The 15,790-nt window shown below is 42.3% G+C and overlaps 1 protein-coding gene across 6 annotated transcripts in view; it reads left to right on the plus strand.

The window, feature by feature from the left end:
- Positions 1-15,790, plus strand: part of IQGAP2 (IQ motif containing GTPase activating protein 2) — a 129,519-nt gene that overhangs the window by 10,906 nt on the left and 102,823 nt on the right. For all 6 annotated transcript variants that reach the window (XM_075079308.1, XM_075079310.1, XM_075079312.1 and 3 more), the window contains exon 2: positions 10,581-10,680. In XM_075079308.1, coding sequence (XP_074935409.1) covers positions 10,581-10,680 — 100 coding nt within the window. The remainder of the gene's footprint in view (positions 1-10,580; positions 10,681-15,790) is intronic.

The raw sequence follows: 15,790 nt of genomic DNA on the forward strand, positions 1-15,790 counted from the left end.
CTTCAAATATATTGTGACTGTAATAATTATTTGGGATGAAAAGCAAGGCAGAGGGAAATGTGTTCTCCAAGTTTAAGGCTGCAAACCTCATGACATGCATACTTTTCTGGTTTTTTTGCACATGCTTGTGTTTGTACCTTGAAGGAAAAATGTGCTGCAATATTTCGGGTGTTTTCTAGAGCTCCTTTCAGAGTATGGAGAGAGTGAAGGACATGATTTGTTTGGACCGTTGTAGAAGAAGGACTCTGTAACAGACCGGCTGGAAAAGTAGCAGGGGATGATGAATTGTCAAAGGAAGCATTAAGACTAGATGTCAGGGCTGAGGGTTTCTACACTGCAGTCTTTCTCATGGTGATTTCAAATTTACTCAGTGCATAAGTGATGTTCTTGCTTATGGCTTTTCCTATATGGGTGTTTCAGTCCCCCTGAGTCTTATGGTTCAGACTCTGACACTCATGTAGCTCTTGTCTGAGTTACTCAGTGACACTCAGACACAGCTTTCTTTTCTGGTTGTCTTTGTCTTTCACTTCAGTGTTCCTGATTGTCATCTTCCTTTTCTGTTCTTTAAGCTACACCTTACTACACTGCTTCCAGGTGGTAACTGTACTGTGAGTTTGCTGGTAGGCAGCTTTTTATGTCAGCCTCCCAATGATCTGAATATTGAATCCATTTGGTAACTGTTCCCTCCCAAACAGAATATTGTGCTGGACCTTTTTCAGGAGGTGTATGGGGGTTTCCCTTCCCCTGTCTCTCACTCCCCCTGTCCCTGTTGTTCTTGTCTTCCTTTTTTCTCACATCTAAGAGTAGCCTCCAGGTAGTAGGGGTTTACTACCAGTGTACCTATCAATCACTGTTCTGGTGTCTGTAAAGGAGATGAGCTTTTTGACACTGTCAAGATTGAAAAAGAAACCAGACAGGGTTCAGCAAAAAATCCTGTGTTACCTCAATTGGTTACTGTTTAAATGGCCATCAGTCTTTTGAATTTCTACCAAAGAATAATGACAGTGGCCAAAAACCTTAGTGTTATGCTCTTCCTTGTGGACTTCAACTAGTTTGCCTTTTGGTGAAGCATCAGTGGCTCTTGTCAGACATGCTTATCTTCTTCAGTCCTAGAGTCCCCCTTTGCCACAGTAAGCCTTGTACTTTATTCTGGTCCTGCATGCTGACTAAGATTTCTCAAACAACTTAATTAGGGTGATCTTAGCTCCTGTTTGCACAGCAGAGCATCTAAACTGGCAGTGGTAGGAGTGCAATAGAGCCATGGGTCAACATCAACATGTGTGGACAAACCTGAATCTGGGTTTCCTGCTGCCACCATGATGAGTTCAGTATCTGCCATGCCTTTTCTCCCAGTCGCTTCCAGCTCCTCTTTCTTGTTCTTCTGCTCCGCTTCTGCACTGGCTTTCTGCCCTGTAGTTGACTCACAAATATTTATGGGTGGGGTTGTAGCCACAGGTGGTGGTGGTGTGACTACATATAATGAAAGTTGCCTTTGGGGTTCAGCAGAATGCTGCAAGCGTGTCTCTTTTTGCCATTAAATTGTGTCTGTATTTCCAGCTCCTTGTGTAGGGATGAATGCCTTTCAGATGAGCTTTTGATCCTTTTTGGGTAATATTCAAGGTCTTTTACCCTCCACAAGTCACTCCTCCTTTTATGTAGGTGTGTGTATGTGTTTGACTTGTTGATATACCTGCAATTCTTTCCAGAGGAAAATTAAATATAAACTTTCTAATGCAAGAAATAATTTTGATATTTGTAGGCAAGAGACTTAGCATTTTTCTTCTGACTAAACTCAACTACAGGGTTGCTACTGAGGTGCGCTGTAGGTGCTAATTTTTCTTCATCTTCCATAGTTAAGTGGTGTATTTTACTAGCCTGGCAATATTAAACTGTCCTTTTCATTATTTCATTTAAATTCTGCTTGAGTTAAGTTGAACTGAGGTCACAGTAGGTAAAATGTAAGGAAACGGTGTCCATATGGTAAAATCTTGGCTTTTTTATTGAAGGTTATTAATGCATATTGCTAATAACCTGTTTGCTTTTTAAAGTAATTCCAGTGAAATGAATGGATCAAGTAGTAAATATGTCAAAATACACAGAATTCAAATCACAAGTTCTTTATTTAAGAAAGCAGTGAATGCATAAAGTTGACAGAGGAACCTTTCATGCTTTACTAGTTGTTTCCTCATGAATTAACCTCTGGAGAAGGAAAGCCTGTTGGAAACACCTGCTTGAATGTGCAATATTATTTTGAATGCCTTGAGCCTCCAAGTGATATGCTAATCTGACCAAACAGCCTGTTCAAAAAATTGCTTTTCTTAAAGCCCACATAAAAAATTTAATCCTGGCTGTAAGCGTGTGGAAACTAAGCAAACTTTCCAACCAGACTACTTACCAGTGTAGCCTTTTGCAAGCTGCCTTCAAGCCTGGCTGTGTTAATGGATTTTGGACTAGGTAAGTGGAGATAGGGAGGAAAAGAAATAACTTTAATTGGTGTTCACTGCCTCTTCAGGATTAATCAGTCCGAGTGCTTCCTTAGGCTTGCAACTTTTTTCACAAACATAGACTGAGGGTTTATTAGCAAAGAGTTTTAAGGTCAACTGGCTAGATCATAGAAAGGAGCTAGGATTTTAAAGGTGTTTGAGTACCTGAATCTTGGGGAAACCTCTTGTGCCTTGAGATGACCAGCTAGCAAAGTATGCAAAGATAAACAGTTACAATTTTATTAAGGAGTTAAGTGAACTGTTGCTGGCAACAGTGAGACTAGCAGTTAAATGTAGGTGGAAGTGTTTGGGCAATAAGCTGATAAATTGCATTTTGTGTTTGTAATTGTAGATGGCAACACCTGAAGCTAACTGAAATTGTTTGGAGTTGGATTTTCATATACTTCTTTCAGGTCCATTACTCTGTCTCCTTGTTCTTCCAAACATTGGACTGAACATAACATATAACATTACTGAAGATGAAACAAGCGATGGGGTGGTTTTCTTTTCTTTTTTTTTTTCCAAAGTTAAAGAACTTATCAAGAAAAGAGATGGCCATGCTCTTGTATCATTATACAAGAAGATAATGTCAGAACTACTTAATGTCTTTTAATGTATAGTCTCTACTAAAGCCTCGCTTGATGGTACTATAGAAAGCCTGAGTTTTAGAAGTAGAGTAAAGGATATGTATACCTATAAGAAGAAAAATAAATGTTAAATATTCTGGCAGTACATGTGGTTACTTGCTGAATGCTGAAGCTACCTTGTGTGTGTGGTTAAATGAGACTTTTTCTAAACTTTGTGGGCATCCTACAGCCTTCTGCCAGTGTTGGCACTTGACAGACTGTGAAATCAAGCAGTTCTGACACTTGACTCCAGCAGCACAGGCTGTGGTTGCCGTTGCATTGCTGTTCCCTTGGATATTCCTAAGGTCCATGTATTGTAATAGTGCTCAGTTTCTGTAAATAGATGTTGTTGGACTTGGTAGCAGATGAACAAGACTGAAATAAAACCTTTTTCAAGGAAATGGGAGGAGGACAGCTCAGGAGCGTGAACACACAGGAATGAGGCTTTATGAGAATCCTCAAGGGAAAGACTGGTTTAGCAAACATTTTTAATTTTACATCAGGATGTCTTTTTACTGGACTTCTGTTGTCAACACTCCCATGCTAATGGACTTCATTTGTTTTCCCTGTTTACACTTTCTGGCAGTGAGATCTGGTCCAGAACAGTGGCCCTGTAGATCCTGTGTGGTCCTTGTGAGAGGGGATAATGTCTGTCTTCTGGCCAGAAGATGCATGTGTATTTCTGTATGAAAATCTGTGCCTGCATGCTTCAGACAGTGTAGCAACTAGATTAGGAGAGATGTAGCCATTTTTAAGGGAGGGGGAGAGTAGTTTAATGTTGGAAAGATTTGAAAAATGTCATACTGAAGGCCCTCATAATTTAATGAAGTGTATTAGTCTGCTATCTCAAGTGAATCTGCCCTCCAAGTTCACAGCTGTGGTAGGTTTTTGAGTGCTTGCAGTGATTGGTTTTGTCCAGAGTCCTTTCTTGGAGCAAGTGTTCAGGGAATGGATGGAATTCCCTTAACTTGAGCCATAGAAGAAGGCTAAGGTCCTTTGGTTTTATTGTGGTGGGACATATGCTAGTTGCTTGTGACTGTGCTCTTTGAAAGAAAGTCTATGGAGAGCTGTGTTGCTCAGAGCCTTAACATTCTTATACAAAGATAAACATCTTCCTGTGTAACAGACCCGTATGTATTAAATACCTTAATAACAGAGCACCTGTAATAGGTGTTCGGTGCTTTAAAGCCATTTTTTCTTAGTAGCCTATGTAATGACTTCTGTTCAGGTAGTTAAATTTGGCATATGCTCTTCTGTGTATTTAATAAACTGTTACATTAGATACCTGTGAGTCAGTAATGGGAGCGGAGGCTCAGGAGGGAACTCCTTCTGCCTCTGTAGCTTTGAGCAGTGTTTTTCTGATATCTGTACATGTAATCTTGTCCATGTGTTTTCCAGCTGCCTGGCAGTGCCGTAAGCTCCTGCCCCACGGCAGTGAGGGTAGCTCAGGTACCAGCAAGCCTGGCTCAGAGTGTTGCCGTCTCAGACCTGCTCTGGTTATGGGGGTTGACTTGTGCTATTTGGTGCAGTAGCAGCACCTGAATTGCCAACCTAGGAGTGACCACAGAGCTGAACGAACCCACAGGTGCTTCTAGGGTGCTGGGTACCTGAAAGTACAAGTTTTACTTAGGAATAAAATTTGGCACCGAATTTATTGGCCTCTTTCACACTAGGACAAAATAGTTATATGCTGTCACATAACCGAAGATTTTAAGTCACCTTGACCATCTAAAATGCAACTACTTTTTTTCATGAAAGTACAGCACTAAAGTGTGATGGCAAATGCATCAAGTTTGCAGCTCATCCTCATGGTAGAGGCAGATGTATAGGGGATGCTGCCTAAAGCCTGTTGTACCAGGCTCAGCTTTCACCCGGGATGGCTATGGCCAGCAAAGTGTCAGACAGGAGTTTTTGTGCAAGGGGGGCTTGCTTTTGTTTTTGTGTTTTCAGCTGTTACAACATGGCTCTGTTAGCACACTGAAAAGCATTTAATACTAGGAATGTGGGCATGTGCTTGGGTGGAGGAGGTAGGAAGGTGTGAAGGGGGGATATGCAGAATTTGCAGAATTTCTCAGCGGTGGACTGGAGCATTGCCTTGCCTTACCTACTGTGTGGCCCGGACAGCCAAATGTGGTTTAGCTAATGTTTAATTTAAATACTCTGAAAAACTTTTATTCCAGCATTTTACAGTATTCACTCATGTATCTCTTCTCCCTCAATCCTGACTTCACAAATTCTTTTCTGTCACCGTAAGAAGATTTTGTTCTTTTTGTCCTCTGTTGTGTCCTGTGTATTGAGCTTTGCTGTCGTGGTGCCAAAAGAGCCTCCCTCCTCCTTGCTCACGTCTCACTTTCCATGGGAAAAAGTCTCTGGTGGCAGGAAATTGAGGGGATTGGCCCTGGGAATAAAAGCCTCCGTTCCTTTCTTTGCCTTCTTCAGCATAAGAAGTCTTTTGGTATGTCTGTGGCAAACTCCTTATTAAAGGATCTGCCTGCTAGAAGCAGCCACGTGCTGTTCTTGAGCTATTGCAGACAGCCATACGTTTGAGTGCAAATGAATGACCAGGAAGCCTATATGCTGCTATAGGTTTTGCAGGATTTTTTTTCCAGCCTCAGTTTAAGATAATTCTCCAAACAGACAGTTCTTATCCCTGCATAACTTGGATTTATGCTTTGTAAAGTCTTCTATAAATTTATGTTCAGAAATAAAAACAAATGTTACTTTTCCTTGCATGCTTTTTGGTTACATATCACATAAGTTTCAAGTTTAGCTTAACTTAAAAGTACAATCCATGGAACCATGGGCTCATTTGAAAACTGTTGCAGATTAGACCTGTAAAACACCTCTAATTAAATGTCATTTCAAGTATAAACTTACTAATGGGAGAGATCCGGTAAGATCAGTACTCATGTGGATTATCTCTGTGACCCTGGGACCTCCAAAATCCTTGCCATGGTTGTGATAAGAGGGTTAACTCTGAACTTGGGTAACGTTTACACAGCCAGCACTTGTTCTTAAAATTCTTGTGTAAACTGGGCATATCTTATGTGATCTTGAAGTTTTGAATCTCTTTGCAGACACTGTTAGTAAGATCATGGCTCCAGTGGCTCTTGCACACCTCTGCTAATTACTGGTTTCAGTAAATGTATTGCAGCTTTAGAAGTGGTTGCCCTATTTCTGAAAACTTACTCAAATACAGAAGGTTGAAATGCTTTTATGTTGTCTACAAATGCTGAGTCAGTCTCAGTAAATGCTGCTTGTCCTATATTGACTGTAGGCACATGGAGTGCCTTGGGTTTGTGTTGGCAGCCCTGTGGTCAGCAGCTGACACAGCTCCAAGTATTTGCCAACAACTGGTGTGGCTGTCTTGGATCAGGGCACATCAGAAAGTTTTTGCAATCCATAACCAAACCCCAAACATCCACTAGTCCCAGCTACTGCCTTGCCTGTTCTTCTGCTGCTTCTGTGATGGTGGTACACAGAACAAATATTTCAGACAAAGATAAGGGTGGATATAGTGTGATATGTCAGCTGAAGGAAGATGGTCAGGTCTCAATTTACGAACAATCCCTGGCAAACAGACTTATTTTTGTGAGAAATATGTGGAATGAGATATGTAGGAAGTTGTTAGCAGAATGTGACTATTTCCATTGAATCAGTTGTGGGAAGAATTTGCTTAGGCAATTGTTGCATCATACTGAGTGCCAGACTAAGTCTGTTCTCATTCAGTGTTCAAAATTAGGTGTGGCAATTTAAGCTTTCATACTGCTCACTGCTCTATGCATTGTTTCTTACACACCCTTCCTTTAGTGTTTTTCCATGAAGGAATATCTATAAGGGAACTTGATGTCTTAGCACACATGCTTTGTATGTCTTGACTGTTGGCTAACAGGGTGGTAACATCTCAAATGAATTGCAATTGAAACCTTTTAGGCTAGCTACACTGGCTTTTTTATTCATGTCAGTAGTCCAGACATACTATTATCAAATATTCCCTCGAAGACTAAATGTTATTTTTCCTTTTAATTCCAAATCAAAGGTGACAAAATTGGTAAATGGAATCATAAGATGTAATTTCAGATGCCTGTTTTCCTGTATAGCTTCTATGTAGTGTGCCTTGCTCTATGGCATTTGGATCTCTTCAGCTGCAACAATTTGTCTGCCTGGATCCTGCTTGGCCTTACCAGTGGGCTGGAGGTCTTCAGGTAAAGCCCAGCCTGGCTTACTCTGCCCTGTAACAGCCTTTATTGCAGCACTCTTCCCTTGTGAGTTTAGCACTGTCAAGAAGTTCCTGGCAGAGCAGAGGTGTGTTTATTCTTTCATCAATCTCTGTCTTTTGACTAACACTTGCCCTGCTAGACAGAAAGACAGCTCTCTGTCTTCAAACCGAGCTCGCTTATGTGTTGAAGTTGGTGTGGCTGGATTGATGGATTTACTCGTAGGGTGTTCATCTGAAGTGTGGAAAGCCATATGCAGGGCTCTAGTCAAAGTCTGAAGCATTTGCTAAAACATATTATAGTAGACTAGACCTTAAGGACCCAAGTTTTCAAAGTAGTTACCTCTGCAGCTCTGGGGCCACCCCTATCCTGCAGGTTGTCACTGCTGTTTCTAAAAGTGTCTGCTATCAGATCAAATAAGTGGTTAAGGTGTCGCTTTGAAGCCAATATGTGCTGGAGGGGGAAAGCATGTAATCAGTCTTACCGGAGCTGGTGTTGCAAGAGACTCCTCCCAGCATAAGCACTCCTTATGCTTTGCCTTTTCAGTGCTCGGATATTCAGCCCAGAAACAGCCAGTTTGGCCCTGGCAGGAAAGAAGCCTAATTTCCCACCTGTGAGCTGCTGATACAGTATCCCTTCAAGAAAGGATCTGGGTTTTCTACTTTTCAGTGCCTACAGTTACTTGTTCTTGCCTCTTGCCTTTTTCCCTCATTCCTGGAGGGTTTCCTAAGCGGAACAACTACTACAGTTCCATGATATCTGTTAGTGACTTAATCCACCCTCTGATTCAACCTTTGGAAATAATTATAATGAGGGATTTGAGGCTGGCCAGGGCTACTTGATATGGAGTGTCTTTGTTGAGGATGGGAGGGACGCGTGGATGTGTAGATCCAGGACTAGATTGTAAACCATTAGTGTTATTCAGCTAAATTCCTAGACTGATACTTATCAAATGGATTATGTGGTTTTCTTACTCCTGCCTTCAGACAAGATGCCTGTTTTGTTGCTTTGCTTGGGGCTGTGGTGAGTTGTGTTTGGAGGGCAGGGGTAAATGGCTGTTTAATTGCATAAGAGAGGCAGGACATGGGACCTATGTCATGGGGGTTGAAGGCTTGGTCCAGTATCAGCTGTCCCATCCTGGCTGACAGGGCCATAGCCCACTAGGATGGTCAGCTAAGGTCCTCTGGCACTTGTCTTAATCTGTGGGGCCCTGAGAGCTGAGGAAGACCTACGATGTTTGAAAAGTGGCCCTAGAGCTCAATATCACAAGTAATAAACATATATTAAATTTCAGTGTGGTGGCTTATCAGTACTCTCCCTTGCTCTGGGGAGTCAGGAGCCTTCCGCAACAGAGGAGCTGTCTCAGGGCGTGGGAGCCGTCTGTCCTGGATGTGCTTATGGTGGTTTGGGCAAGAGCAGCAGTAGAGCAGCCTCTGTTGCCAGTTTGCCAGGCCACCTGCATCTCATGTTTGCCTCCAAACTAATGTTTTGGGTCATAGCAGGTGATGACCTGATTACAGTATCTGAGAGCTTATTTTTAGAGTGAGTCATGCTTATTGGAGCCACCAGATTTAAAAGGGGCTCAGGGCAAGACATGTTTGCTTTATCGGTTTATGAAAATTCTGAGTAATTAGGAAGAACCATCTTAAAAGCAAAGGAAGATGAGAGATAACAATGCTTGTGGTGATTAAAACTGAAACTACAAAGCTTAAAGCAGCTATATGACACACTAACAAATGTGTGGTAGCATCAGTCCAAAGTGTGGGTGAGTGGTGTCATTTGTTTTGTGTCCTCAGTCAATGCATGCAAGATCATTTCTGTGTTGGTACTTTTGAGGTACAGCCTTCAAAATATGCATGTAGTTGTAAAGACCAGCTTCTTGCTTTATTATAGTGCCTTTTATTTGAGTTGCTTGTATCAGCTACTGGAAGGTGTTTACCCACTACATGAGGCAGGTGCATCAGTGAAACACTGAGAACTTGCTTGTGGCATGCACAGTCTGTGTGGCAGTTGAACTAAAAGCTTCTCACAGTGCATTTGAGGAGGAGAGGGCCCCATGTTTTTTTACTGAGGATGCATCTTGAGGTTCTCAGCTAACTGGCTCATGGCCTGCCACAGAAAGTGGCTGGCCCAGCCCTCTGTTTCTGTCCCCTCCCTTGTGCCTGCACCAGTGTGCCCAGAGGTGTGCAGCAGCTCAGATCAGAGACCTGGTCTTCCTAGAAGTGTGTCTCTTCATGGCTGCTGCTCTTCAGTGAGGGCTGCCCCTTGTTCTGGTTCCCTGACGCAGCCACAGATTGCCAGTTCTGACACAAGAGGTGATGGGAGTACATGGCTGGGAAATATGAGGGAGGGCAGGGACAGCTTTTGGCAGCTGCTAGCACAAATAGGGTGTCATTTTGGTAACTGGTTTATACTGAAGGCTGTTTCCAAAAGACACTCTTTGCTATGATTGAAACTCAGGCAGAAGTTAGCACTGCTGTATGGTTGTTCAGATTCATTGCTAGAAACATTTGGAAGAACTGCCTATTTGCTCACAGAGGCCTTCTGTACCCTACAAAGACAGCAATGGGTCATGGGGTAGTAGTTGTTAATAATCAGGGTTATTTGCAGCTGGAGATGTGCACAGAGTCATCCTTAATAGGCTGGGACAGTGCTTTTATGGGAGGTGATGTGGTTGCAGCAGTAAGTAGGGCTGTGAATACCACAGCTTGTTAATTTGATTACAGTGCTCATCAGCCCCATCAGTGGGAAGCAGCTTGATCAGTCTCACAGGTTGCTGAAGCTGCAGATGGTTCCCAAGTTGCCTTTGAGATATGTTTGCAGTGGGTTGTTGCCTTCATCTCTACTGCTGAAGCTCTGCTTATCATGCGGCTTCTCTATCTGCTGCTTGCTCTGAGCTTCCACATGGGAGTCTTCAAACTCCTTTGAGGATGTGTAAGCTGAAACTGTGCTGGCTTCCAGCCTCAGCCCCACGTATTTGACCACTCCATCCTGCCCCTAAACCAGGCGATGGACAAAGACCAATATACATGTGGCTTTGAACAAATGAAACTTGAGGAATTCACTGTACAAAGAATGGCATCTTCTTGGTAATCTAAATATCTTTGTACACTGTGCTATAAAAGGCCTCTTTTGAGGAGGAGGGATGACTAGTTTAATTTCTCTTCTGCAGTAATTTGCCTAGCTTCTTAGTAAAATTGCTCTAAGAATCACCCCAGACTCATGTGTAACTTGATATGGGTTTCTCTTTGCAGCTATTGTGGATGATGAAAGGCTTTCAGCGGAGGAAATGGATGAGAGGAGACGTCAGAACATTGCTTATGAGTATCTGTGCCACTTAGAAGAAGCAAAAAGGTAAATAAATAAAAGCACACTTATATCTGGCCTTTAAATACAGAAGTTCAGGCCTGTTGTGTTCTTGAGCTTTGTAACTTTTAATTCAACTTCGTAAATTGCTTGTATTAACTTAATGTTGGAATTTTATAACATTCAGTATGAGAAATTAATGCCCAATGTGAAAAGTTTAATTCAAAGAAGGATTTAGAATAATCATGACAGTCTCCTCAGAGCTACTACAATGGTTATCTTCAACGAAAGCAGGGGCTGGGTACTAAAACCTAAGGCTGTGGTTTTGTGAGAAGCTGTGTCAGACCTATGTGACTAACTGGGGAAACTCTTTTGTTCCTGGCTGCATGGTTGTGATCCCTTCTTAATGCTAGTGCTTGTGGGGCAATTCAGATTGCTAAGATGGCAGAATATCACCTGAGCTCTTACTGGGTTAATGATCCATATCATCTCAGTGTTTCAATGGTAAGTGCAGGCAGGGCAATAAGATAACCCAGACTCTGCTCTTGCTTTAGTTCCTCTAACCCCTTGGTCAGGAGTACTCATCTCTTGAAGTGAGAGCACTGGTCTGCAAATGCACAGGGTTTTATCATCTTTGTGCAAATGTACTGTGCTACGTACACTTCATTCTCACAACAAATATTCGACAATATTTTCATAGTTACTGAGCAAGGAAACAAGGTGCAATATCCTTGTGTTTTTGCAGTAGCTTGAAGTGCTGCTATTAATGTATGTAAAAACATATTTTACATTCAGTCTGGTCAGAATTTTTCAAAGATGCCCATTGTACTAAATTTATTTCCCTGGACACCGCTGGTAAGTGTCTTGCTTCTGCTTTCTATTTGTTGATGGTGGTGTTTTTAGTCCTAAACTTTGGTTGGATGACTTTCCTAGGAATTTCTGTAACAAAAAGGAAATTGAGTAGTGCAAGCTGGGAAATATCAGTGTGATGACAAACCATAAGATCTTTAGAATGGAGTAACCCAGACTAATTCAGTCAGGAATCAACTGTAAAACAGTGCCCTGGGCTTTGTTTCTGCACCATTCCCCTCACCATCACTGTGTGGCACTGACAGTTACCTGTTTTGTGGCTGGGGGCAGCTACCTGCCAATGATGTTGTCCAAGGGGCATTGTTATAAAAATCAGCCAATTCTTACTTCCTATTCACTATGCTGTCCCATTTGCTGTAGCAAACATTGCCTCCTTTGCGCTTTCTTTCTCTTCCTACTGCAGAGCGATTCCCCATTCACATATTTGAGATGCCAAGTGTCTTACTGCTGCCAGAGGGGTCTGTCCTGCTCTACACACTCCTGTTGCCTCCATTGGGCAGTTGCAAGAGATTGCCCTTGGTCAGCTGAGTCAGCTTGCTATGCTGACAGGAAATTCGTAGCTCTTTTGCTGAGTTAGTTTTCTATGGGTTTAGTGAGCCACCTAGTCTGATCAAGGGGTCAGAGGAGAATCAGTGCATGCAAGAGGAAGGGGATTGAGTGCAGCTGCACACTTGAGAGAGGGGAAGGAGCAGGTCTCCATCTTGCTTGCTGAGAGGTTAGATCAGCCCCAACACCTCAGGAAACCTCAGTGAGTCAAGCTTTGATTTTACTCAAGGTTCCTCCTTGGTTTGCTGTAACTCACCTACGTGCTGGCTTCTGGCAAGAAAGGAATAACAATTAGTCTCCAAATCCAGCCTTTTCTATTACTGTTATCACTGATTTATCTTCCTGTTTTTTTCACCCTCCCCCCTTCCCAGGGCTACTTGTTACTTTCAGCTCAAGTCCTCTCATTAGTTTGAAGCATCTCCCTTGATATTTCGCAAGGAAATGTGAAGTCATATTTACAATTAATGACTTAAATTAGCATTTGCTGTGAATGCCCTTCTTTCTTCTAGAAAACTGTTGATGGCATGAACTCATATGAAAATAAAAGGAACACTCCTTTTAGCTCTGCCAGCAGGTGATGAGACTTTGCAGTCAGAACAGTCACTCCAAGGGCTGTTAGGTACCTGAAAGCGTTTCTGTTTCTCAGTTTGGAAAATTGGAACTTACTGGTAACGTTTATGGCCAGTGGTTGCTACCGTATGAGGTGGGGCTGAGTGCTGCAGTGTAAGGAGCTTTGTACTTCCCCTGCCAGGGGGTTGGGTCATGAGGGGTGGAGCTGATATAGCAGCTCGATGCTGCTGCATGTCCTTGTCCTGTGTCTCAGAGCACCAGCCCCAGTGTTCGTTTAGAGAAAAGGGTGTGGTGAAGGCTCTGGGGGTGCTCTCTGGTGAAAAGAGCTGCTGTGCAGGAAAAGAGAGGGCAAGGGAGACTTCTCCCTTCACAGCAAACTGTTGAGATAATTCAGTCACATCGTGAGACTTTGCCCCAAGAAGGACTCTTACTAACTTCAAAACAAAATCTTGGAGAAACAAGCAGAAATGCATGTGTTTCATAGCTGTGTAGCCCCTAGCCCTGCTCCCCTAGGAGGCAAGTCATGCCATCTGGGGCAGGCAAGCTGGCAGCAGGGACCGGCTGGGGTGGTGAAAGTGTGTGGCTGCATTCTGGCAAAACAGGGGCATGAGAAAATGCTCTATCTCTTCTCACTGCACGGTTATCGCCATCTCTGTGTAGATTAGGGGTGAAACATGTTGACATGCAGTCTGTTCTGTACTTGCATGGTTATAGCATTTTCTTTGTCAGAATAGAGCCTGAACAAAACTGGGGACTCTGGAAAATGAGATAGCAGCCTCAGAGGGAGCAATGGGATCGTAATTCAAACTGCAGCAAAACAAGACCAGCACAAGCCTGGGAGGCTTGAGTGTAGGACACAGGCTACCTTGACAGCAAATGGCCAGTCCTGCCCTTCAGCTGTGCTGGGGGTGCAGTTGTGCAGGCAGTGCCAGCTGATGGATTGGCTTTTGCTGCTGCTGAATGGAGGGGTCCCAACTGGATGCTTGCCCCTGCTCCCCAGTGCAGGAGCAGCCCCCTTGGGTTGCACAGGGCCCCCTCCCCATCTGTGCGCTTGTGGTGGTGGGGCTGGGTTGGAGGAGGCAGGTTGGTGCCCTTGGCCCCAGGTGCTGTGGCCAGTTGTGAAACTGCCTAGAGCTGCAGCTGCTGCCTGCTTGCTCCCAGCAAGCCCTCCTGGGAAAAACCTGGGAGTGGGAACTGATACTCTGTGTTTGATTTCTGTTTACTGTTGCAAGCTCTTCTTGCTTCTATAAAACCTGAATGCATAGAGAGAATTTTTTTAGTATTCAGGACACTATAGGTAGCAATGACAACAAGTGGACTGAAATGGGTAAAGCAAGGTGAGTTTTTTCCATTCAGTTGGCAGCTGCTGAAATATGACAGCAAATACTGTTTCAGCTAATCAGCAGTGTGCAAACACAATGTGTGTTGGCCCATACAGAAGAGTAAATTCTTTTGCTAAGTATTGCTTATTTAAGTTTAGGGGAGAACATGCCTTTATATACAGTCTTATGGCAGGAGTTATGTGTTTTTTCTCACTGTATTTGTAATCAAAATACTACTTTGTAGCAGCTCTGCATTTTGAAATGCCAGAGTTAATTAAAAAGGTGAAGAATGTGTACTTTCAGCTGCTTTTCAGACTACTGTTTGCACATTTACTTCCTGTGGTCCAGCTTTAATAACTTTCCAAGTTTAACATTAAAGAATCTTCTTGCTGGTAGCTGATGCTTCTGCAAATACCTTCTGTGCTAGGCACAGTGTCTGTTACATGTATACCATATAGGAAATTGGTTTTTAAACACTGTGAGCAGGCTTGTAATATCTGCAGAGGTCAGTAATGTTTGAATAGGGTGTTATATTTAATAATGGAGAAAAAAAATTTTGTTCTGTTAAATTGCTGCTCCCTTTCTCCCCAAAATCACACATCTAATAAATTGAGCTTTTGGTTGCTCATATGTCATTTGTTTTATTACTTTTGTCTTTAAGGAAAGTTTATTGTGTATTTTAAAAGTAGAGAAAATGGATAGTCTCCGGTATCCTTGAACTCCTGAGAAGAATAAAATCAACAATAGGCAATTAGAAGTAGCAATTTACTCATTTCCAGCAATGTAACCACAGGTGCCTCAAACAGAAGGCCTCCACAGATTACATGAATACATTTCCAATACCATTTGGGAAATTATTCTGTTAAATAACAAAGGCTTAAGGTGGGAATGAATAGCTGTCACAAGCCCTTATGTCATACTGGATTAGGTTAATTTTAAGAGAAAAAATTTACCACAAAATCCTCCTTTCCAGGGATTATCTTTATAATACCCAAAATATCATATTCTGCCTTGAGTTTGTCTTTTGCTGTTGCTTGTCTCTTTGCAGATGTGCAATTAGCTTACTGTAAATGATAATACAGATTTGATGGATTTTAAACTGTGATTGAAGCTTTGGCATATAATGTAAATCAAGTTTAGAGTAAATCTGTTGTGGCTGGCTAGGGTTATAATCATTCATATTTAAGCAGGCACTATTTCTCTTTGCTTCTCAAATTGTGCTGTTTTATGCTAAACTTCAATTTGAACTATGGGAGGTCTCATTTTACTAATGTTGTCTCTCTCTGCATGAATTAGAATATACTTTGTTTCACAATGTATATGCTGCAATTCATAACTGGAATTGCTAGCATTTGTCTTATTCTTTTACTTTTCTTACTCAGCCATTCAATGAATTTGTGTGAAGAACTGAGGTTTTAGGTCCAATGTGTGGACAATGAAGGCACAGTGAAGGAAAACTATCCAGGAAATTTCTTTTGAGAAGCTATTTTTTATTTTGAAAATGTAAATCCTCATGCTTTTCCAATTTCTTTACAATAGAAAATCAAATAACCCATTTTGGGTTCTAAAACCCACTTCCTTCATTGTATTGGGTTTTATTAAGTTGGTTTGCAATGGTTAGTTGTGGTATTGGTCACCGATGAGGTCACAGCTGGAAGCTGCTTTGTAAAAATGTACATGCGGTTTAATATACTTAAAAGGTCAAGCCCTGAAGTGCTTAATTGGCTTCTGTTAAAGCTAACAGTTTTGCAGTACCATAGCCCAATAGAAAGCTCAAATTGCTCCAGTTGTCAGGACTACGGGACCATGGAGGGTTGCTTTGGAGCCCACCTTGTTCCTGGGGGTGGTAC

This window comes from Phalacrocorax aristotelis, chromosome Z (assembly GCF_949628215.1).
Source record: "Phalacrocorax aristotelis chromosome Z, bGulAri2.1, whole genome shotgun sequence".
In the NCBI taxonomy this organism is placed as follows: domain Eukaryota; kingdom Metazoa; phylum Chordata; class Aves; order Suliformes; family Phalacrocoracidae; genus Phalacrocorax; species Phalacrocorax aristotelis.